The sequence below is a fragment of the Oncorhynchus gorbuscha genome, linkage group LG02 (assembly GCF_021184085.1).
Source record: "Oncorhynchus gorbuscha isolate QuinsamMale2020 ecotype Even-year linkage group LG02, OgorEven_v1.0, whole genome shotgun sequence".
NCBI classification, from domain to species: domain Eukaryota; kingdom Metazoa; phylum Chordata; class Actinopteri; order Salmoniformes; family Salmonidae; genus Oncorhynchus; species Oncorhynchus gorbuscha.
Genome location: NC_060174.1, coordinates 49,976,297 through 50,000,683, shown reverse-complemented (window position 1 = coordinate 50,000,683; position 24,387 = coordinate 49,976,297). Strand labels below are relative to the sequence as shown.

The 24,387-nt window shown below is 40.6% G+C and overlaps 1 protein-coding gene across 2 annotated transcripts in view; it reads left to right on the top strand.

Moving 5' to 3' along the window:
* LOC124003826 (terminal nucleotidyltransferase 4B-like) overlaps positions 1-24,387 on the top strand; it is a 53,842-nt gene that overhangs the window by 4,815 nt on the left and 24,640 nt on the right. For both annotated transcript variants that reach the window (XM_046312434.1, XM_046312442.1), the window contains exon 2: positions 14,303-14,426. In XM_046312434.1, the coding sequence (XP_046168390.1) occupies positions 14,303-14,426 (124 nt within the window). The remainder of the gene's footprint in view (positions 1-14,302; positions 14,427-24,387) is intronic.

Sequence of the window (24,387 nt, the reverse complement as noted above, 5' to 3'; positions counted from 1 at the left end):
CCACCACCTATTCAAACCAAATCAAATCAAATTTTATTTGTCACATACACATGGTTAGCAGATGTTAATGCGAGTGTAGCGAAATGCTTGTGCTTCTAGTTCCGACAATGCAGTGATAACCAACAAGTAATCTAACTAACAATTCCAAAACTACTGTCTTATACACAGTGTAAGGGGATAAGGAACATGTACATAAGGATATATGAATGAGTGATGGTACAGAGCAGCATACAGTAGATGGTATCGAGTACAGTATATACATATGAGATGAGTGTGTAGACAAAGTAAACAAAGTGGCATAGTTAAAGTGGCTAGTGATACATGTGTTACATAAGGATGCAGTCGATGATGTAGAGTACGGTATATACATATGCATATGAGATGAATAATGTAGGGTAAGTAACATTATATAAGGTAGCATTGTTTAAAGTGGCTAGTGATATATTTACATCATTTCCCATCAATTCCCATTGTTAAAATGGCTGGCGTTGGGTCAGTGTCAATGACAGTGTGTTGGCAGCAGCCACTCAGTGTTAGTGGTGGCTGTTTAACAGTCTGATGGCCTTGAGATAGAAGCTGTTTTTCAGTCTCTCGGTCCCAGCTTTGATGCACCTGTACTGACCTCGCCTTCTGGATGATAGCGGGGTGAACAGGCAGTGGTTTGGGTGGTTGATGTCCTTGATGATCTTTATGGCCTTCCTGTAACAACGGGTGGTGTAGGTGTCCTGGAGGGCAGGTAGTTTGCCCCCGGTGATGCGTTGTGTAGTCCTCACTACCCTCTGGAGAGCCTTACGGTTGAGGGCGGAGCAGTTGCCGTACCAGGCGGTGATACAGCCCGCCAGGATGCTCTCGATTGTGCATCTGTAGAAGTTTGTGAGTGCTTTTGGTGACAAGCCGAATTTCTTCAGCCTCCTGAGGTTGAATAGGCGCTGCTGCACCTTCTTCACGACGCTGTCAGTGTGAGTGGACCAATTCAGTTTGTCTGTGATGTGTATGCCGAGGAACTTAAAACTAGCTACCCTCTCCACTACTGTTCCATCGATGTGGATAGGGGGGTGTTCCCTCTGCTGTTTCCTGAAGTCCACAATCATCTCCTTAGTTTTGTTGACGTTGAGTGTGAGGTTATTATTCTGCCTTCCTCTTGTGATGATTTAGTTGATCACTTTAATTGCAAAATAAGGGCAACTTGGCAAATATAACAAGGCAATTTAGAAATGCCAGACGGGCTCATTTTTATAACTTGCTCACTATTTATCAGAATAATCAGATGGTGCTCTTCTCGACCATTGATGGCTTGATAAATCCTACCCCCACAAATCTTTGAACTCTCCTCCACATCTAAATGTAATGAGTTTGCGCCATATTACAGAGATACCCAGCCTAATGTTAATTATCAGTCAAGCAAGACCCGGAGATAATTTTGATATGTGTCCTAGGCTACCACGCAAAGGGACTATGTATTTATTTTCCCTAGTTTGGCACAGACATGCACTGGAAAGTGATATCACAACTTAATATGCCTTCTACCTGCCTTCTCGAGGCTATCCCCACCACCTTCTTCATATTTGAAGAAGTGCAAGCTATTGTTAATCTCTAACTGTTCAAAGGCACTTTCCCCACTGCAATAAACTGCTATGGTGAAACCACTTCTGAAAAAAGTAATCTAGATTCTTCTGATTTTAGCAAATTTTCAGCCAATTTCCAACCTTCCATTGTTAACACGTTTCTCCAGATTTTTGCTTAAGTCCCAACTTTATTTTAGAAAAATTCCAATCTGGTTTTTGTAACTCCCACAGCACAGAGAAAGCCTTAGTTAATGTGATTTTAGCTGTTTGGCATCTGTGTTGGCTCTATCTAGTTAGTCTCGTACAGTGCATTCAGAAAGTAGTCAGACCCTTGTCCTTTTTCCACATTTTGTTACATTACAGCCTTATTCTAAAATGGATTAAGCTGTTTTTTACCTCACAATCTACACACAATACCCCATAATGACTAAACAAAAACAGGTTTTTGAAATGTTTGCAAATGTTTGCAAATGTATTACAAATTTTAAATACTGTCAAATTTACATAAGTATTCATTATAGACCCTTTACTATGAGACTTGAAATTGAGCTCCAGTGCATCCTGTTTCCATTGATCATCCTTGATGTTTCTACAACTTGATTGGAGTCCACCTGTGGTAAATTCAATTGATTGAACATGATTTGGAAGGCACACACAGTTGACAGTGCATATCAGAGCAAAAACCAAGGAATTGTCTGTAGAGCTCAGAAACAAGTTTGTGTCGAGGCACAGATCTGGGGAAAGGTACCAAAAAATGTGTGCAGCATTGAAGGTCCTCAAACACCTAGTGGCCTCCATCAATCTTAAATGAAAGAAGCTTGTAACCACCAAGACACTTCCTAGAGCTGGCCGCCAGGCCAAACTGAGCAATTGGGAGGTCCTTGGTCAGAAAGGTGACTAAGAAACTGATGGTCACTCTGACAGAGCTCCATACATCCTCTGTAGATATGGGAGAACTTCCAGAAGGACAACTATCTCTGCAGCACTCCACCAATTAGGCCTTTATGGTAGATTGGCCAGATGGAAGCCATTCCTCAGTAAAAGTCACCTAAAGACTCTCAGACCATGAAAAATATGATTCTCTGGTCTGATGAAACCAAGACTGAAGTCTTTGGCCTGAATGTCAAGCAAAACATCTGGAGGAAACCTGACACCATCCCTACGGTGAAGCAAGGTGATGGCAGCATCACGCTATGGGGATGTTTTTCAGTGGCAAGGACTGGGAAACTAGTCAGGATCGAGGGAAAGATGAACGGAGCAAAGTACAGAGATCCTTGATGAAAACCTGCTGCAGAGTGCTCAGGACCTCAGCTTGGGGCGGAGGTTCACCTTCCAACAGGACAACAACCCTAAGCACACAGCCAAGACAACACAGGAGTGGCTTCAGGAAAAGTCTCTGAATATCCTTTAGTGGCCCAGCCAGAGCCCGGACTTGAACTCGATCGAACATCTCTAAAGAGACCTGAAAATAGTGATGCAGCAATGCTCCCCATTCAACCTGACAGAGCTTGAGAACATCTGCAGAGAAGAGAAACTCTCCAAATACAGGTGTGCTAAGCTTGTAGCGTCATACCCAAGGAGACTCAAGGCTGTAATCGCTGCCAAAAGTGCTTCAACAAAGTATTGAGTAAAGGGTCAATGGAAAGGCTCTCAATACCTACAGTTGAAATCAGAAGTTTACATACACTTAGGTTAGTCAGTAAAACTCGTTTTTCAACCACTTCACAAATTTCTTGTTAACTATAGTTTTGGCAAGGTGGTTAGGACATCTACATTGTGCATGACCCAAGTAATTTTTTTTCAACAATTGTTTAGACAGTGATTTATAAATGAAAAAAACCCAACTCAAAACGTTTGACCCGAGGTGAAACAATTTAAATGCAATGCTACCAAATACTAATTGAGTGTATGTAAACTTCTGACTCACTGGGATTGTGATGAAAGAAATAAAAGCTGAAATAAATCACTACTATTATTCTGACATTTCACATTCTTCAAATAAAGTGGTGATCCTAACTGACCTCAGACAGGGAATTTGTATTAGGATGAAATGTCAGGAATGTGAAACTGAGTTTAAATGTAATTTGCTAAGGTGTATGTGAACTTCTGACTTAAACTATGTTTAAGGTATTACTGTTTTTATTTTAATAAATTATCAATAAATTTGTAACCTGTTTTTGCTTTGTCATTATAGGGTGTAGATGAATAAAAAAAAATCTTTCAATGTAACCTTTGTTTAACTTGGAAAGTCAGTTAAGAACAAATTCTTATTCACAATGACAGCATAAGAACCGTGGGTTAACTGCCTTGTTCATGGGCACAACAGATATTGATGATATTGCTAGTTCATCTAGCTTGTCCTGCGTTGCATATAATCGATGCGGTGCCTGTTAATTTATCATTGAATCACAGCCTACTTCGCCAAACGGTTGATTTAACAAGCGCATTCGCGGAAAAAGCAATTCGTTGCACCTAACCATAAACATCAATGCTTTTCTTAAAATGAATACACAAGTATATATTTTTAAACCTGCATATTTAGTTAATATTGCCTGTTAACATTCATTTTTTTAAACTAGGGAAATTGTGTCACTTCTCGTGCGTTCTGTGCATGCAGAGTCTGGGTATATGTAGCAGTTTGGGCCGCCTGGCTCGACGCGAACTGTGTGAAGACCATTTCTTCCTAACAAATACCCTAATTAATTTGCACATTGTACATAATTATGACATAACATTGAAGGTTGTACAATGTAACAGCAATATTTAGACTTAGGGATACCACCCGTTTGATAAAATACGGAACGGTTCCATATTTCACTGAAAGAATAAACATTTTGTTTTCAAAATTATAGTTTCCGGATTTGACCATATTAATGACCTAACATGCTGACCAGACCGGACACGTCGCAAAATAAATGTAGAAATCCTTGTTATTCAATTATTGCACCCACACTGCTCACGCGCGCCAACGTACGTCTGCGACGCCAATGGCTAAAATAGAACTCATTCCTATTTCTGACACAGACTGCGCTGCAAGTCCTACCTCTCCCATCTCCTCATTGGTTTATAGAAACAGGTACCCACATGCCATCTCATTGGTTATACCCACTTGGGTGGATGAAAGATGAACTGTTTTGCTGGTAGTCGTGGTAATACAATGAAAGTTTAGATGCGATCACCATATAAGTTAAACAATGAAAACGCCTGGAAGGAGGAGAGATGACTAGAAACGATTCAGTTGGCCGTTTTGTGTGTGGATTAATTGTCGGAGTAGAGGTCCTTGTGCATTTCAGGTAAAATAACAACTCAATATTTATATTCCAGGACAAATTAGCTAGCAACAGCAAGCTAGCTAAATAGGACAAATTAACTTTAGCTAGCAGGTGCAAGCTAATATTACGAGCTAAATTGCCATACATGTTTAATGCTTTTCGACCTGTCCCCAAATTAATGTCATTGGTTCAGAGTTTGTCTTTTGATATTTTAACCTGCGTATCGTGATCGCGTTTGGTGTGGGGGGGGCAAAATAAATGTATGCACGATAGCGCACGCAGCCGGTTTTGGTTCCGTGTAAGTCTCGTATTTCTGTGTTTATTATATTATAATTGTCTATGATTTGATAGGTTAGTCTGACTGAGCGGTGGTAGGCAGCAGCGGGCTCGTAAGCATTCATTCAAACAGCACTTTCGTACATTTGCCAGCAGCTCTTTGCTGTGCTTCAAGCATTGCCCTGTTTATGACTTCAAGCATTGCCCTGTTTATGACTTAAAGCCTATCAACTCCTGAGATTATGCTGGCAATACTAAAGTACCTATTAGAACATCCAATAGTCAAAGGTATATGAATTACATATGGTATAGAGAGAAATAATCCTATAATAACTACAACCTAAAACTTCTTACCTGGGAATATTGAAGACTCCTGTTAAAAGGAACCACCAGCTTTCATATTTCCTGAGCAAGGAACTTAAACGTTGGCTTTTTTTTACATGGCACATATTGCACTTTTACTTCTCCAACACTTTGTTTTTGCATTATTTAAACCAAATTGAACATGTTTCATTATTTATTTGAGACTAAATTGATTTTATTGATGTATTATAAGTGTTCATTCAGTCATTATTACAAATATATGTGTGTGTGTGTGTATATGTGAAAAATTGGCCGTTTTTTAAAATTTATTTTGAATTTGAATACATTTTTATCGGTATCAGATTTTTTTTGGTCTTCCAATAATTGCCGTTGAAATGTCTATCGGTCGACCTCTAGTATGTATGTCTCTCTGGGTTTATCTGCCATTTCCTTGCTGTGTCCGGTCCTCTCCTTCCTGCCTCCGTCTCCTGCAAGCTGCAGTCACTTTATGACCAACTTCTCCATCTTGTAGCCTTGAATGTCAGTGTTTCTCCTGATGGCATCTTTTGAATAATATTTTTAAAAAGTAGTTACAAAATTACTAAATTTTTGACTCCACACAAACATCCTTGGAATCACAATCTAGACCTGAAATGGGAAGCGCATCAACACAAAAACCAACGAGGTTTTAAAATTCAAAACTGCGTCAAACAGATCAAGAGATATAGTGGGGCAAAAAAGTATTTATTCAGCCACCAATTTTGCAAGTTCTCCCACTTAAAAAGACGAGAGAGGCCTGTAATTTTCATCATAGGTACACTTCAACTATGACAGACAAAATGAGAAAAAAAATCTGGACAATCACATTGTAGGATTTTTAATGAATTTATTTGCAAATTAAATATTATGTTTCTATTGTAGCGCCACCGTGTGTTCAATCTGAATGTGCTTGCATGTGTTGAATCTTGACGGGGTTTGGAACTTGTACCAAGTTTGGTTACAATACAAGTACCTGTGTTTGATTTTGTATGCGTTTATGTTCCAGACCACGCCCACATGAATGTTTATTGGTCAGATTTGACATACTAGCATGGCAAATATTGAGTTGAAAGACCTTGGTCAAGTTTCATCCAGATCGGCCCTGTGATTCCGGAAGAGATGTCATTTAAGTGTTTTTCAAATTCAAAATGGCGGAAAATCCATCATGGCATACTTTGAGGGTCCGTGAGGCACATTTGTTCCTTGTGAGAACAGGGACCGATGCACAGAATTTCAGGACTAGGTCTGGGATGGGCAACAGGCAGCCCATGGGACACACAGGCCTCGGATCAATTTCCCTCTGAAAATTATTGTTCTCTGTGATCTATTGTCAGGCTATGTTATAATAGTATCCTAATTCTATGGTCAGGCCACAGTCTGTCTCTCACACCAGTCTCTTGTCTTGTGTCCCCTTGCCCAGTATTCATGGTTAAAGCTCTCAGGTGATAAACATATGGTCCTTGCTATTCAGAATCCTTTGGACTTCCCTACCCCATTTGAAGTTGACATTTTAAAATGGTTAGGGTTATGATTTAGGGTAGGGATGTCCCAAGGATTCCAGATAGCATGACCATAAACATGTAGGAGCTATGGATGCAAGGACTGGCTAACCATTATTTACAAATTATAGTTTTAACCATGTTTTCAGATAAACAGGCTTATGTTTGGTTCTGATGGGGAAGAACAGTTCAACTAAGCTCAACATAACTTATCTTCTTCAAGAATCAATGGGTATACAGTGCCTAGGGAAAGTCACAGACAATATCTTTGCAGTTTTGGAAATGTCAGTGTTTTCTTTCCAAAGCTGTCAATTATATGCATAGTCGAGCATCTTTTCGTGACAAAATATCTTGTTTAAAACGGGAACGTTTTTCATCCAAAAATTAAAATAGCGCCCCCTATATCCAAGAAGTTAAATATGAACTTCTTGTTAATCCAACCACTGTGTCAGATTTCAAAAATACTTTATGGCGAAAGCATACCATGTGATTATCTGAGAACAGCGCCCAGCAGACAAATCATTACAAACAGTTACCAGCCAAGTAGAGAAGTTACCCAAGTAGAGGAGTTACACAAGAAATAGCGATAAAATTAAACACTTACCTTTGATCTTCATACACTCACAAGACTCCCATTTGCTTAATAAATGTTTGTTTTGTTCGATAAAGTCCCTCTTTATATCCAGAAACCTCTGTTTTGTTTGTGCGTTTTGTTCAGTAATCCACAGGCTCAAAGGCAGACATAAAATCTGAAAACTCGGTAAAGTTCATAGAAACATGTCAAACGATGTTTATAATCAATCCTCATTTTGTTTTTAGTCATAATAATCAATAATATTTCAACCGGACAAAAGCTTTGTCAATATAACAGGAAAACAAGAAAAGCGCGCTCTCGGTCGCACGCATGGGAAAAACCTCTGGGACAATGCGGTGTCCACTCATTCAGTGGTCTTACTCCCTCATTTTTCAGAATACAAGTGTGAAAACATTTCTAAAGACTGTTGACATCTAGTGGAAGCCATAGGAAGTGCAATTTTGAGTCCTAAGTCAATGGAATCTGTATAGGCAGTCAATGGAAATCTACAAACATAAATCCATACAGGAAGTGGGATTTCTTCTCAGGTTCTCGCCTGCCATTTCAGTTCTGTTATACTCAGACATGATTTTTAACAGTTTTAGAAGCTTGAGTGTTTTCTATCCAAATCTACTATATGCATATCCTAGCTTCTGGGCCTGAGTAGCAGGCAGTTTACTTTGGGCACGCTTTTCATCATGATGGCTTGCAGTGATGACGCAAGACATGTATGCATTCAGTTGTACAATTTGACTAGGTATCCCACCTGTCCCTTTCTTATTTTTAAACTGAGAGAAGTGCAACACCTGGTGGAGAGAGGCCTTACAACACAGAATGAGTTGCATTATGCGTGCTGTAAGTTACGTCATGACACTACACAATTTAACGTACAGCGTCGGCGAGGTGGGTTTATTTTCTCCAACTTTTCTCCAATATTATCGGGCCGTTACATTTCAATCAATGCTTGAATAGAAACGTAGTTCACACCCCAAATGTTGATGCCAACACAGTCGCTACAGTCCCATTAGTTTTTATTGCAGTCTCGTTTGAATGCCGTGGTTGTGCAGATTTGTATGGAGTGGGGTTAGTCAAAACAGTAGCTAATTCCAAATAATTCAGGTAGCAAATGTTACACAGAACCATCGGGACCATATAAAAAGAAATATGTATACATATATTTTATGTGATACTGTAATTCAGCGTTTAGCTGCCATAGTACACATGAAACTAAATAAACTTCTCATTGAATCTTGGCACGTTCTTTGCCAGTTGGGGTCGCGCAAGTCCTTTAACTCACTGGACCTAGTTAGCTAACTAGCTAGCAATCAAATGATAGCTAGCTAACTGTCACTGTTAGCTAGCTATGTAGATCATGTGTTTTCCTAGTCTTAGCTAGACTACCAATGTTTTACAAATAAAAACACTAGCTAGCTTAATTAGCTATCTAATATCACATCGGCTAGACCCTAAACATGTTGGCTAACATTAACGAAGAAACTTTGACAACCATGACCAGTCCAGAAATTTAAGCTAGCTACAATGTCACAAACTAATTAGCGACAGCAATGAAATACACTGCTACAAATACAATAGCTACAATGACCTATTTTGAACTTTTTAGTATCTTTTCTGGCTGGCTTGGCAGGCTTGAACTGCAAGGCAGACGGCTCAAGCAGCAGAGGCCACCGTTGCTGCATCGTGTGTTTTTGGTTCCTTTAGAGGTAATGCTTGTTCCCTATTAAGGATACTTCAGAAAGCATTGATGAGGGTAATTGACGATACATGTATGCTGCTATTTGCTATGTTGAAAATTACAATCACAGATTTGTAAAACAGACAGGAAATAGTAGCCTATTGTTGACTTGGTGATGTGAGGTCTCAATCTTGAATTAAACTTTGTCTATGTTCAGGTTCAGCAAAAATGTGGCATGCAAACTTGGGTTATGACAAAGAAACACTGTCAAAGTTACACAGTTGGTGATAGTTATATTTTGTTCTGTCTTCTCAAAAAGTGCAGGCAACCCATAACTACTGTCAAAAGATCCATGCAGGAAATTGCTTGATATCTCACACGAGGTGTACAAAAATAATACATGTGACATTAAGCAGACGCTTTTATCCAAAGCGACAGTATGCATGCCATACGTTCATGGCCCCGGGAAGTGAACCCACAATCATGATGTTTCGAAAGCCATGATTTTTTCCCCCATTGACTGTTATGGTCGTTATTTATTTGGCTATTTTAATAGGCTATAGACTATAGTAATTTGCGGTAATTCAACATGCATGGTTGTAGGGTCCATCACTCTTTCAGCCAAGGTAACAGATTATCAAATGGAAGATTTTGGCCTACTTTTTTTTTTTAGAAAATACAATTATTCTACAACAACCCAGTGTAATGAAGAATGTATTATTGTTAGTACACAATTTGTCTAGGCTGTAAACTGCAGTGATGTAGGCTAATTTTGAATAACCGCTCACATGTCCTTTTGTGTTTCATGCCGAAATAAAGCCCTGATTTATACAACCATTTGGATCAGTTATGGGTTTATTCTCGACCGTTTACAAGGTCCAGAAAGTGAAACTAGTCCACTCATATGGTGTATTTTGTCAGGATGTATCAGCATTTACAGATGGGCCGTCCATAGAAAAATAGGCTATAGCCTACGACACTGATGTGATGTCTGTGTATCATGTATCCCGGGGCGGCAGCGTAGCCTAGTGGTTAGAGCGTTGGACTAGTAACCGGAAGGTTGCGAGTTCAAACCCCCGAGCTGACAAGGTACAAATCTGTCGTTCTGCCCCTGAACAGTTCTGCCCACTGTTCCCAGGCCGTCATTGAAAATAAGAATATGTTCTTAACTGACTTGCCTGGTTAAATAAAGGTTAAGAAGAAAAAAGAAAAAAAAATCCCAAGTCGTCCTATAATTAACGTGGCCTCCACCATATGCATAAAAATTGTCAATGCCATTTCATATTAGGGCAGCGTTGGCTGAATGACTGAAATTAATAGAAGTGGTGTTCCAAAGAACATCTGTAGTAAAATCCCATTTATTTATATCATAGATTCTCTAGGGGCCTTCTCCATCTGATAGCCTATAGGCTGAACATTTGCTAGCAAATTCAACGTGAGATTATTACATTCATTTGTTTTTGTTCTTCCATCACCTGCCGAATAAAAACCTCATATGGCCCTACTATTGAAAATGTTAATTGTGCCAGATATGCTGATGTGGACTTGGCCCGAGTACCATTAGTCTGAACCAAGAGTAATATGATTCTGCCGTACTCGGGAAGAGCTCAGCCTGTATGAAGCATTCCAAGTCGATGCAGAGTCTCAAACATAACAGGCCCGAACCCACCGGGTTGATTGGGTATTAATGCCCATGGTTTTTGAATGAGATGTTTGATGAGCAGGTGTCCACATACTCATATGCACTACATGACCAAAAGTAAGTATAATGCCATCAGAAAGTATTCAGACCCCTTGACTTTTTCCAAATTGTTACGTTACAGCCTTATTCTAAAATGGATATATAAAAATACTGCATATATAAAAATACTGCAATCTACACACAATACCCCATAATGGCAAGGCAAAAACAGCTTTAGACATTTTTACAAATCTATTAAACATCAAATACAGATACCTTATTTACATAAGTATTCGGACCCTTTGCTATGAGACTCAATTGAGCTCAGGTGCATCCTGTTTCCATTAATCATCCTTTGTTTCTACAACTTGATTGGAATCCGCCTGTGGTCAATTCAATTGATTGGACATGATTTGGAAAGGCACACACCTGTCTATGTAAGGTCCCACAGTTGACTGTGCACGTTAGAGCAAAAACCAAGCCATGAGGTCGATGGAATTGTGCGTAGAGCTCAGACAAGATTGTCTCTCGGCACAGATCTGTGGAAGGGTACCAAAAACGTATCTGCGGCATTGAATGTCCTTAAGAACACCGTGGCCTCCATTTTTAAATTGAAAAAGTTTGGCACCACCAAGACTCTTCCTAGAAATGGCCGCCCAGCCAAACTGCGTAATCGGGGGAGAAGGGCGTTGGTCAGGGAGGTGACCAAGGATGCGATGATCACTGTTATGAATCCCTTTTGGCCTGACAATCTAAGGGGGATGGTAACGAGACCCGTAACATGACTCATGCAAATTATAATAGTGAAAAAGAGTGAGAACGAAATAACCACAGACAATTAAATGACCGTCAAACACTCATGGTTTATTTGAAAACGCACCGTAATGGGGGGAGCAGGAAAAGGGGCTGAGCTGGACCCAAGGAAAGGAATAATAAGTATCCAAAAACACCCCCAAGCTAGACTAGCCTACTTCACCAACAGCTAACTAACCAGAAATACAGTTGGTGGTAATCCCAGTTCGAACTAGTGTTTTTATACAAAGTATTCCTACGGGTAATGTATGCCCATGGGCGACTTATCTTGGTTCCCCTTTTCCCACCGTCAAACAAACACCATAACAAAACCAATACTCACAGGTATTTGGTTTGGGGACAAACCAAATACACACTTTGGGGACAAAGTGACATGTAGATGCAAAAACCAAACGAGATCTACAGACAGATGGCATTGACAGAGAGATTGAGCTCTAGAGGAAACAACAACGGGTTTTTAAACCAAGGGAAAGGGAATGTGATGGGGTAATGGAAACAGGAGGAAGTGTCTTCTGATTAGCGACAGATTGGGGAATGATGATTGCCACCTGTGAGGAGGGGAGAAGGAGAGAAAAGAAACACACACACACACACACACACACACACACACACACACACACACACACACACACACACACACACACACACACACACACACACACACACAGAATACCTGTATCCATAAGTCACTCTGACAGGGATCCAGAATTCCTCTGAGGAGATGGGAGAACCTTCCAGAAGGACAACCATCTCTGCAGCACTCCACCAATCAGGCCTTTATGGAAGAGTGGCCAGACGGAAGCCAATCCTCTGTAAAAGGCACATGACAGCATCTAAAGACTCTTGGACCATGAGAAACAGGATTCTTTGGTCTCATGAATCCAAGATTGAACTCTTTGGCCTGAATTCCAAGCGTCACGTCTGGAGGAAACCTTGAACCATCCCTACGGTGAAGCATGGTGGTGGCAACATCATGCTGTGGGGATGTTTTTCAGCGGCAGGGGCTGGGAGACTAGTCAGGGTCGAGGGAAAGATGAATGGCGCAAAGTATAGAGAGATCCTTGACTTAAAACCTGCTCCAGAGCCCTCAGACTGGAGCAAAGGTTCATCTTCCAACAGGACAATGACCGTAAGCACACAGCCAAGACAACGCAGGAGTTGCTTCAGGACAAGTCTCTGAATGTCCCAGCCAAAGTCCGGACTTGAACCCGATCGAACATCTCTGGAGAGCTCTGAAAATAGCTGTGCAGCAATGCTCCCCATCCAACCTGACAGAGCTTGAGAGGATCTGCGGAGAAGAGAAACTCCCCAAATACAGGTGTAACCAAGCTTGTAGCATCATACCTAAGAAGACTTGATGCTGTAATCGCTGCCAAAGGTGCTTCAACAAAGTACTGAGTAAAGGGTCCATGTACTTATGTAAATGTATATTTCATTTTTTTTTTTGGGGGGGGGGGGGGTAAATTAGCAAACATTTCTCAGCATGTTTTTGTTTTGTCATTATGGGGTATTTTGTGCAGATTGATGAGGAGAAAAAACAATTTAATACATTTTAGAGTAAGGCTGTAACGTAACAAAATGTGAAAAAAGTCAAGGGGTCTGAACTTTCCGAAGGCACTGTGTAGCATTTGTATCTATTTGTTGTTTGATAACTTCGTCATGAAATGAGCAGCAGAAGTTCAGAACCATCGCTAGACTGACACATTACTCACTCGCTAGATATGCAATTAAAGTGCCAAATCAAAGAAAACAAAATACCAGATGTAAAACAAATTGTGTGTTGATGTGATTTAAGCATTGACATGGACTCAACATTCCAATTCCATTGTTTCTTTATTAACAATTGTAATTTTGAAAGTGAAAAACAGAAAATGACAGATTTTGTGGGGGAAATCTCAGATTCTTAGTTTATTAACCATTATTTTACTGGGTATATTGACAGAAAACAACAGTGTGCTACTTTCTCTTGTACACAACGGACCTGGGGAAGAGTTGCATGGGAAAGGATAAGAATCTGCCTATTTGTAAGAAATTTAAAGTAGCTCTCATGCTAGAAAAGGTTGGAGACCCTCGGCCTAGCGTAATGCAGCACATAACCGTTTCTTGTACACCATGCAGAAGAGGGTTATTCTAAAGTGCTTTATTACTCTGGATGACATATTGAAAAGCAGCTGGCTGGGCTGGCGCACATTACATGTCCTCCTGGGAATACGCACTGCTGCTCTTTTAGTTATAGTTGCATATGTGTCCACTAGAGTGTATTTATAGTAACTCCCTGCTCTGTAATCACAGGCTTCATAGCACACTGACAGACTGAAGGCCACTTCTAGGCTACATACTGTAGTGCTACGGGATTAGTTGGCTATAACAGAAACCTATCAAATGTAATGGGTGTCTGGCCTACCTGTTTCTCAATACGCTCTAGACTTTATATAAACAGATTTAAATGAATGAATCGTATGAAAGGTTTTTGTAGGTTGTTTTGTTTTTTCAGTTTCATGGCCCTGCCAGGGAACCCCTGAATGCATTACTATTTAGGGATTTCACACGTGTTCTAACCACGGTGTGTGTGTGTCTGACTTTGTAGGCTCCATGAGGAGATCCAGGATTTCTATGCCTACATGTCTCCACGGCCAGAGGAGGAGAGGATGAGGAGGGAGGTGGTGGAGAGGATAGAGCGGGTTATTAAGGACCTTTGGCCCACTGCTGACGTAAGTCAATCCCTTTCACTGTCGTAAAACATGTAAAACCCCCTTGACTGTTGACTTCCTTATCCAGTTATTTATTGGATTTGAAATGGTGTAGTAATTCTGATTTACATTTGGATACCAGTATGATAATGTTGTAGCTTATGGTTGCTGTTAGGGATGCAACGAGTCACCAGATCGCATTGGTTCCCGGTTCAAATGTCTTTAAAATGCGAGTGCATCGGCCCATGGGAGCCTAACGATCCAATTTAAGCATGCATCGGTAAGAAAACCAATTAAAACATTAGGAATCACAGGTTTTACAAAAACATTCTTATTCTTTATTACGAAATACCTTTACTCTGTTGTGATTGAATTCATGCGTCCTCTCCTTCAGCCTATCACATTTTTATGCATGTTAACACCATATGACATTAATCTACAAGTCAGATGAGAACTGTGCGCACAGTGCGGGAGACGCAGCTGCTCGCACCAAGGAGAGGAAGGCCTACCCTATCCCTGTTTTATATTTATAGGCTACATCTGTGTGGCACCTTCAGCATTCAGATGTTTGTAAAAATGGCTTTTGTAATATTAAAAATAGGCTTTATTAATTGAGGGGCAACCCCATGTAAGTTGTTGGGCCAATGTTACCAAATACGCTGTGGAAAATTGTGTTTTACCGGCAGAGCTGTGTAGACTACCGGAATGAACACCACTCACATCTTGCTGATTGCACATCTAACTGCTCATTGGGGCTTTTCGATTGTCAGGTTCACCGTACAAAATATTTTTGGTAGTTCTGCTTTAAAGAGTCATTGCATTTGGTAACGTTTACATGAACCGTGTAAAGGTGGAATTTCATAACAAGGACAGCAATCATTTTTGCTAGCAGGACTGGTTGGAACGGGAGAAGCAAGCAGCTCTCCTCAAAGTTCCAAATGGTCAAAACCATTCGCTCTGAGACTGGTGAAATCCAAAGCTGTGTTGTTTTAATTGCCTATGTTTTCATAGCTAATTTTTAAAGTTAAATATTGACATATTACTAGTTCAAAGCATTTGACCCTTTCCAGCCCGTCCATTAAAAACACAACCTTATGGAACAATCCTTGGATAGCTTTTCAGAATTCACCAATAAATTGGTCCACATGGAAAACTAAAGGCATAGAAGTAGTACAAAACTTAGTAACATGAAATACATTCATTTCCATGACAATATAAAAAGAATGATAATATTGGAACCCAACATTTTAAAAACTGTTGGCACAAGATGGAGGGAAAGTTGGTGCATAGCTAACAAAATAAAAGTCAGCGAAAATGTATGTTAATCCAGTATAACCTAATGTATAGAATGTATTATACAAATTCTACAGCATAACGGCAGAGTCATGTATTAAGTATCAAAGTAAGAATGACTCAATAGGTCATGCTTTCTGAGAGTGCTATAAAGTCCGGAAGTTGTGGGCAGAGGTAGGAAGTTGGCTGTCAGAAGTATTGCAATGTAAAAGTACTTTTTTAATTCATCTGCCGGCATATTTTGAGACATGGCATATGGGGGTGTAGTGACTAGAATGCTTTTCCAACAGTCTTGAAGGAGTTCCCACATATGCTGAGCACTTGTTGGCTTCGGTCCAACTCATCCCAATCAATCTTAATTTGATTGAGGTCGGGTGATTGTGGAGGCCAGGTCATCTGATGCAGCACTCCATCACTCTCCTTCTTGGTCAAATAGCCCTTTCACAGCCTGGAGGTGTGTTGGGTCATTGTCCTGTTGAAAACAAATGATAGTCCCACTAAGCGCAAACCAGATGGGATGGCATATCGCTGCAGAATGCTGTGGTAGTTATGCTGGTTAAGTGTGCCTTGAATTCTAAATAAATCTGTGTCACCAGTAAAGATGCATCACACATCCTCCTCTATGCTTCAAGGTGTGAACCATACATGCGGAGATCATCCACTCACCTACTCTGCGTCTCACAAAGACACGCCGGTTGGAACCAAAAATCTCAGATTTGAGACCAAAGGACAGATTTCCACCGGTCTAATATCCATTGCTCGTGTTTCCTTTAGTAGTGGTTTCTGATTCACGCCACCCTGATTCACGCAGTCTCCTCTGAACAGTTGATGTTGAGATGTGTCTGTTACTTGAACTCTGAAACATTTATTAGTGGCTGCAATCTGAGGTGCAGTTAATTGCCAATTTCTGAGGCTGGTAACTCTAATTAATGAACTTCTCCTCTGTAGCAGAGGTAACAATGGGTCTTCCTTTCATGTGGCGGTCCTCATGAGAGCCAGTTTCATCATAGCGATTGATGGTTTTTGCGACTGCACTTGAAGAAACTTTCAAAGTTCTTGAAATGTTCCGCATTGACTGACCTTCATGTCTTAAAGTAATGATAGACTGTCGTTTCTCTTTGCTTATTTGCGCTGTTCTTGCCATAATGTGGACAGTCTTTTACCCAATAGGTACAGAAGAAAGTCCTATCTCCTACCTTGTAACAACACAACTGAATGGCTCAAACGCATTAACCTCTACGAAATTCCCCAAATTAACTTTTAACAAGGCAGGTTAGTTGAACTGCATTTTATGTGACTACCTCATGAAGCTGGTTGAGAGAATTCCAAGAGTGTCCAAACTGTCAAGGCAAAGGGTGGCTATTTGAAGAATCTCAAATTTCAAATATTTTTATTTGTTTAACAGTGTTTTTGGTTACTACATGATTCCATATGTGTTATTTCATAGTTTTGATGTCTTCGCTATTATTCTACAATGTATAAAATAGTAAAAAATAATTAAACTTTGAATGAGTAGGTGTACATAAAACCCCTCTTTTGATAGTTTACAATGTCTGCATCAACGTTATATGATTGGTTCAAGTGCGGGAATTAGGCTTTCTCTCAAGGTAAAACTCAACACGAAAATGGCTCATTTGACGCTGCTGGCGCAGGGAGACGTTTCTCCCCCCTCAATCGGATAGGGTATGAACTTTGGCAGCGCCACCATGCCGATTTGGACGACAATATCAAGGTAAGATATTGTATATAATTTGTTTTATGTTGGTAATAATAATATTTGCATTTTAGAGTCCTTTTCCGATTGATAAGATGTTTGTCTGCATAATGAGCTTTTGACACCTGGTGAGCTAATTACCTACCAAGCTGAGTCGACTTGAAAAGTAAAATCTGCTTGAAAGTGAGTTGACTATTTCTGAGGTAGAAGTTAATATCTGCTCAATGACGACATGATTTTTGAAGTACATGAAAAGCTTTATTAAGTGAATCAAAGCTTTTAAAACATATCCTCAGATAAACTAGGTGGCAAACTAGCAATCTAGCTATAACTATGATGAATAGTTAGCCTGTGTTGGTCTAGTCAGTCACTCAAGATGGAATGGAGCAAGGTATGCTAACAGTACTTGATTTATCTCTCCTCTTGCCTTCGTGATGTTCATGTTTTCTTTGATAACTACAAAATAAAATGCATTTCTCATTAGGTATTAGAGCTTCACTGACGTAAACGCAACTGCAACATTCAAACGAGGCTACAAAGAAAACTAATGGGACTGTGTTGACCTTCAAATTCGGGGGTGTGAACTAGGTTTCTATTCAAGCATTGATCGACGTGGTACTGGCTCTATAGTATTGGAGAAAAGTTGACAAAACTGACCGTCCGTTACATCTTGACGTGTTATGTCGTAACGTACAGCATGCATAGAGTAGAGCTACTGAGTTGCCTACTTTTAGCCTTAGTCGGCCAGCAGTAGAATATATAAAGCATGTAGTATATCAAGAAGAATGAGCGTCCCTGTTTCTATTGTCACAAAGTGGGACATATGATTAATGATTGCTTCCTGCTAAAACGCAAACAAGGGATGCTTCTTCGTGCCAAGCCGCCAACAGGTGTTGGGCTAATTCGTACGGTTGTGAGGTCTGAAACTAAACGGGTTCCTCGGGATAACTGTAGTTTGAAAGTCCCAGTCCCCGACCGCAGTTATGAACCGTTCATTTGAGGGGTTTGTGTCCCTAATGAATGACGAAGCGTCTCAGCGTCCGGTTAAAATCCTTAGAGATACTGGTGCGGCGTAATGACATATTATATAAACTCTTTATAGTGTTTTATTTACATTTTAGAGGCGATAAGGTGATAAGTTGGACAGATCAAAAGCAATTTTCCCACACAACATCTCCCCTTCTCATTATCACGCATTAGTTTCGCTTCCCCACTCTTCATTTAAAAAAGAAATTGTGCTTTACAATGGTATTAACGTTACAGTTCATCTTGGAAGTATTACGTTTTTGGGGTGCTAAAATAAGGGCAATTGTATGGACCAGGGCGATGTATGAGTTTACATGAGTTTACGTTAACTGGCCAGTGATATTATATTTTGACCGTAGCTAGCCAGCCAAACGAGAGAAGGGTGCTGAGAAGGAATGTACAGTGTTTTCGGAAAGTATTCAGACCCCTAGACTTTTTCCACACTTTGATACATTTTAGAAAAAGGATGTAATGTATTAATTTGTTGTCTCAGCCAAAGCATCTTTGAGATCACAGCATCGAGTCTTCTTGGGTATGACGCTAAAAGCTTGGCACACCTGTATTTGGGGAGTTTATCCCATTGTTCTCTGCAGATCCTCTCAAGCTCTGTCAGGTTGAATGGGGTGCATTGCTGTACAGCTATTTTCAGATCTCTCCCAGAGATGCATGATCGGGTTCAAGTCCGGACTCTGGCTGGGCCACTGAAGGACGTGATGCGGCTTGTCCCGAAGCCACTCCTGTATTATCTTGGCTGTGTGCTTACGGTCGTTGTCCTGTTGGAAAGTTTAACCTTCACCCCAGTCTGAGGTACTGAGCGCTCTGGAGCAGGTTTTCATCCAGGATCTCTCTGTTCTTTGCTCCATTCATCTTTGCCTCGATCCTGACTAGTCTCCCAGTCTCTGCCACTGACAAACATCCCCACAGCATGATGCTGCCACTACCATGCTTCACCATAGAGATGGTGCCAGGTTTCCTCTAGACGTGACACGTGTAATTCATGCTAAAGGGTTCAGTCTTGGATTCATCAGACAAGAGAATCTTGTTTCTCATGGTCTGAGAGTCTTTAGTTGCCTTTTGGCAAACTCCAAGCAGGCTGTCATGTGCCTTTTTACTGAGGAGTGGCTTCCATCTGGCCACTCTACCATAAAGGCCTGATTGGTGGAGTGCTGCAAAGATGGTTGTCCTTCAGGAAGGTTCTCCCATATCCACAGAAGAACTCTGGAGCTCTGTCAGAGTGACCATGGGGTTCTTGGTCACCTCCCTGACCAAGGCCCTTCTCCCACGACTGCTCAGGTTGGCCGGGCGGCCAGCTCTAGGAAGAGTCTTGGTGGTTCCAAACTTATTCCATTTAAGAATGGAGTTCACTGTGTTCTCGGGGAGCTTCAATGCTGCAGAAATCTTTTGGTGCCCATCCTCAGATCTGTGCCTCGACACAATCCTGTCTCTGAGATCTACGGACAATTCCTTCAACCTCATGGCTTGGTTTTTGCTCTGACATGCACTGCCAATTGTGGGATCTTTATATAGACAGGTGTGTGGCTTACCAAATCATGTCCAATCAATTGAATTTACCACAGGTTTACTCCAAGTTGTAGAAACATCTCCAGGATGGTCAATGAAAACAGGATGCACCTGAGTTCAATTTTGAGTCTTATAGCAATGGGTCTGATTACTTATGTTAAGGTATTCCTGATTTTTTTATTTTTAATAAATTTGCTAAACTTTCTTAACCTGTGTTCGCTTTGTCATTATGTGTAGATTACTGAGGATTGATTTTTATTTAATACATTTTAGAATAAGGCTGTAACGTAACAAAGTGGGAAAAGTCAAAGGGTCTGAATGCTTTCCGAAGGCACTGTATGTATGTACTGGCATTCACAACTTTCCTAACATTATGCACGTTGTTTATTTTTACAACAGGAGTATAGCCTACCTGGCTGGCACATATCTATAAAGTAGTATATTATATATTAGTAAAAAGACAAGATTAAATCAAGAATAGGGTGACAATATTAGCCAATCGCTTGTGAATTTTATATTATCCCTTGTGAATGATGCCCAGCATAAGAAACTGCCATTTTTTTGGCAAATTTTTCAGAATCATAGTCACACACCTCTTGTAGCCTAGCCCATAGGCCTATATGTTTTGATAAGGTTTTAGGCTCTAAAACCTTGTAAAGCAGACTGGCATACATAAGCAGTGCGTGAGTTTTAAGTTTGGGGAAGCTAATTGTCACCATAGAAATGCACCTTTTATTATAAAAGCATTATGTGCCTTGCCACCTTGTCACCCTTGCGTTCATTGTGTGTCATGTGTCATAATGGTGTTTTACTGCTAATGAAACATTTGCGCGTATAGCCTACTGCAATGTGTGCGTTGCTGCACTTATAATGTGAAGAAATAAACTCTTAGGCTATCATTTTAAGCTAAATGTTCTGATCTGTTGTGTCAACCACATTGCGTAATTATTTTAATTATTTTTTTTGCTAGTGATTGTATTAATTGGGGATCTATTGCATCCCACAACTGTCCCAGACCTATGTTTTAGAATATTTATTTCTAGAAACAGAATAGAATAGGTTGACTTTTGTACAATGTGGGATAGTAGATTGACATAGGCTAGTGGTTTTGCTGTTCGTTAGGCCTACACATCTTGTTGTCTGACAAAGTAAATGTGGAGAGTTCTGGATAAGGGTGCGTGCAGTTGCATCCCTGATGTGTCTGTCTTCACTTGTAGCCTGTGAGAAAGACCCGGTCACGTGATGGGGAGCCATGTGAGTGAGAGGTGATTAGGAGCGTGCAGCACTCGAGGAGAAGGGCACAATGAGGCACTCCGGGCCAAGGTCATGGATTGTTTTAGTGTGCATTACGGCCACTATCAAGTGCTTGTCAAATTTGTAAATGAAAGACTAATGAAGTGTGTAGAGCCTGCGCAGAGCTCATGCCTTTCAAGCAACTTTATTCAGATAATCATTAGTCTCATCATGCAGCCTTACATTGTATTAAAATCAAAACATATTATAGCCCAACGTTTATAGAACTGCAGTTACATTAATACCTATGTTAACCGCTCAACACAGAATGGTTGCATGTGCGCACACCCTCAAATCGTTGGAGGAAAAATGTTATATTTAATCAGCTTTGTTCAATTGTATTCTTCACACTATAAAATAATGCCCTGGAATTCTAGGCAAATCTTGCCTGCTAAATGAACGAGTTTAGCCCACAGCCATATGGCATAGCCAGATCAGGACCTAACATAAGGACAACTTAGAGTATGCTATTCTGTTGTTCTGAAAAAGACTACAATTTCTTCATATCATGCTTCTTTAATTTATTGTGAAGGTGTATGCTATATTATGTGAATAAAATGTTTTTTTTTTAAATGGTGGATGTTCCAAAGGTTTGCATCAGTGGCTTGTAGACTGTGTGGAAGCCAGGAGATGCTAAATGTAATTGTCAATTACCGTGAGGCCGGCAGTTATTTGCTTGACAATCACCGGTTGACAGAATTTTGTGACCGCCACAGCTCTAGTCTGGAGGAAACATGGCACCATCCTTATGGTGAAGCATTGTGATGGCAGCATCATGCTATGTGGATGTTTTTCAGCAGCATGGACTGGGAAAATAGTCAATTTAATGCATTTCAGAATGAGGCTGTAACCTAACAAAACGTGGAAAAGGTCAAGGGGTCCTAATACGTTCCGGCTGTCTGGCTGGCTCCATAGACAAACATTGGCAGTAGAATGGCCTTACTGAAGAGCTCAGTAACTTTCAATGTGGCATCGTCATAGGATGCCACCTTTCCATCAAGTCAGTTCATGAAATTTCTGCCCTACTAGAGCTGCCCCAGTCACCTGTAAGTGCTGTTGTGAAGTAGAAATGTCTAGGAGCCACAACGGCTCAGCCGCGAAGTGGTATGCCACACAAGGTCACAGAACAGGACCGCCGAGTTTTGAAGCGCGTAGCGTGTAACAAATCGTTTCCTCGATTGCAACACTCACTACCGAGTTCCAAAATGCCTGTGGAAAGAACTGTTGATCGGGAGCTTCAGCCTAAGATCATTGGACTTTGGAACAGCGGAAATGTGTTTTCTGAAGTGATGAATCACGCTTCACCATCTGGCAATCTGACGAGAGAACGCTACCTGCCCTAATGCATAGTGCCAACTACATTTAGCTGGAGGAGGAATAATGATCTGGGGCTGTTTTACATGATTCAGGCTAGGCCCCTTAGTTCCAGTGAAGGGAAATCTTAATGCATTCTAGACGATTCTGTGCTTTCAACTTGGGGGGGAAGACCCGTTCCTGTTTCGGCGTGATAATGTCACTGTGCACAAAGCGAGGTCCATACAGAAATGGTGTGTCGAGATGATACGTTTGGAAGAACTTGACTGGCCTGCACAGATCCCTGACCTCAACCCCATCGAACACATTTGGAATACGGACTGTGAGCCAGGCCTAATCACACATCAGTGCCCAACCAACACTAATGCTCTTGTGGCTGAATAAAATCAAGTCCCCACAGCAATCTTCCAAATTCTAATGGAACGCCTTCCCAGAAAGGTGGAGACTGTTATAGCAGCAAAGGGGGGACCAACTCTATATTAATACATGATTTTGGAATGAGTAGCTAGTTATATCCCCAAAGCCATGTAGTCATCCCCTGATGACGTTTGAGAAATTTACCGGACTCATAAATGTTGGGTGCGTAACCTGATTAGGGAGTACACCCATAGTGCTCAGACTGACAGAAATCACATTTAGAATATGGTAATTATTTATATTAACATAACAAATTCTGATGTGCACTTTGGACATGTTAGAATAACTGTCCACATTTACTTTTCCTTAGCCAACAAGACAAGTAACAAATAGCAGAACCACTAGCTTATGTCAATCTATTGTAGAGAAGTTTAGGCTACCTATTCGATTGGTCAGCTTGTTGAGAAATAAATGGCCTTTTCCAAACAGACTCTGGGACAGCTGTACAACCTGTAGGCCTAGGCTACAGTACATTAAGTAAAATAACAACTTTAAAAAGCAACAAGTCTGCAACAAATCAGAACGTTTGCCTCACATGTATTAAAACATTCAAGTTTCAAACGTTGCTTATTGCAAAGTGGTGTGTGACGTACTGATGAAGCCTGCCTTCCATTGCCGTTTGATGCATTCAAAACAACTGGGAAATTGGAAATCTCTGACTTCCGACTTCAGTTTGTTCAACGATAACTGGGAAAAAACGAGCACCGACTGGGGAAAAGTATTTATGAACCGTCATCCAACTTGGAATTTCAACTCAGGAACTCTAGCTTTCCGACCTGCAGATTACTGACGTCATGATTTGAGTTCCCAGTTGTCCTTGCGATTTGATAACGTGTGGATACACTAATCACTGTCATTCATGATTACCATTTTTATGTACTGAAGTGTATTCTGAATATAACTTTCAATCTTAAACTATTCTTCGGCGGGGTTGTCACTGATTTTACATTTGAAATGTACATTTTCCTTGTTTGTCTTTGAGTTATAGAAATGGACAGAGGGGACCGGTACCATTTGGATAATGCAGTCCCTGTCTATGAGGACACTGATGGCAAATGAGCTGCGGGTCATTGCCACGCAAGTCCTGTAGGATGAGGACGACAATGAAGACATGGCCTTCTTAAAGGAAGATGCCCTATGATGCTGAGCTCCTCGGAGAAGACGAGGCTGAAGAGAATGAGATCAAGGAGCCAGAGGAAGTGGAGCCACCAGCTGAGGCCTCTCAGCCAAGCTCTTCAACTGGAAGGTAACTATAGATGTGTTAGATTTATCAGGCCCGATAATAGATAACAATATCTTAAGGATCATTTAAAAAAAATATATATATATTATTGAGCATACTAACAATTTAATTTATTTTCTCTAGTCTTGTCTCCAAGTCTTTCTGTTCGTGCTCCACTTCCC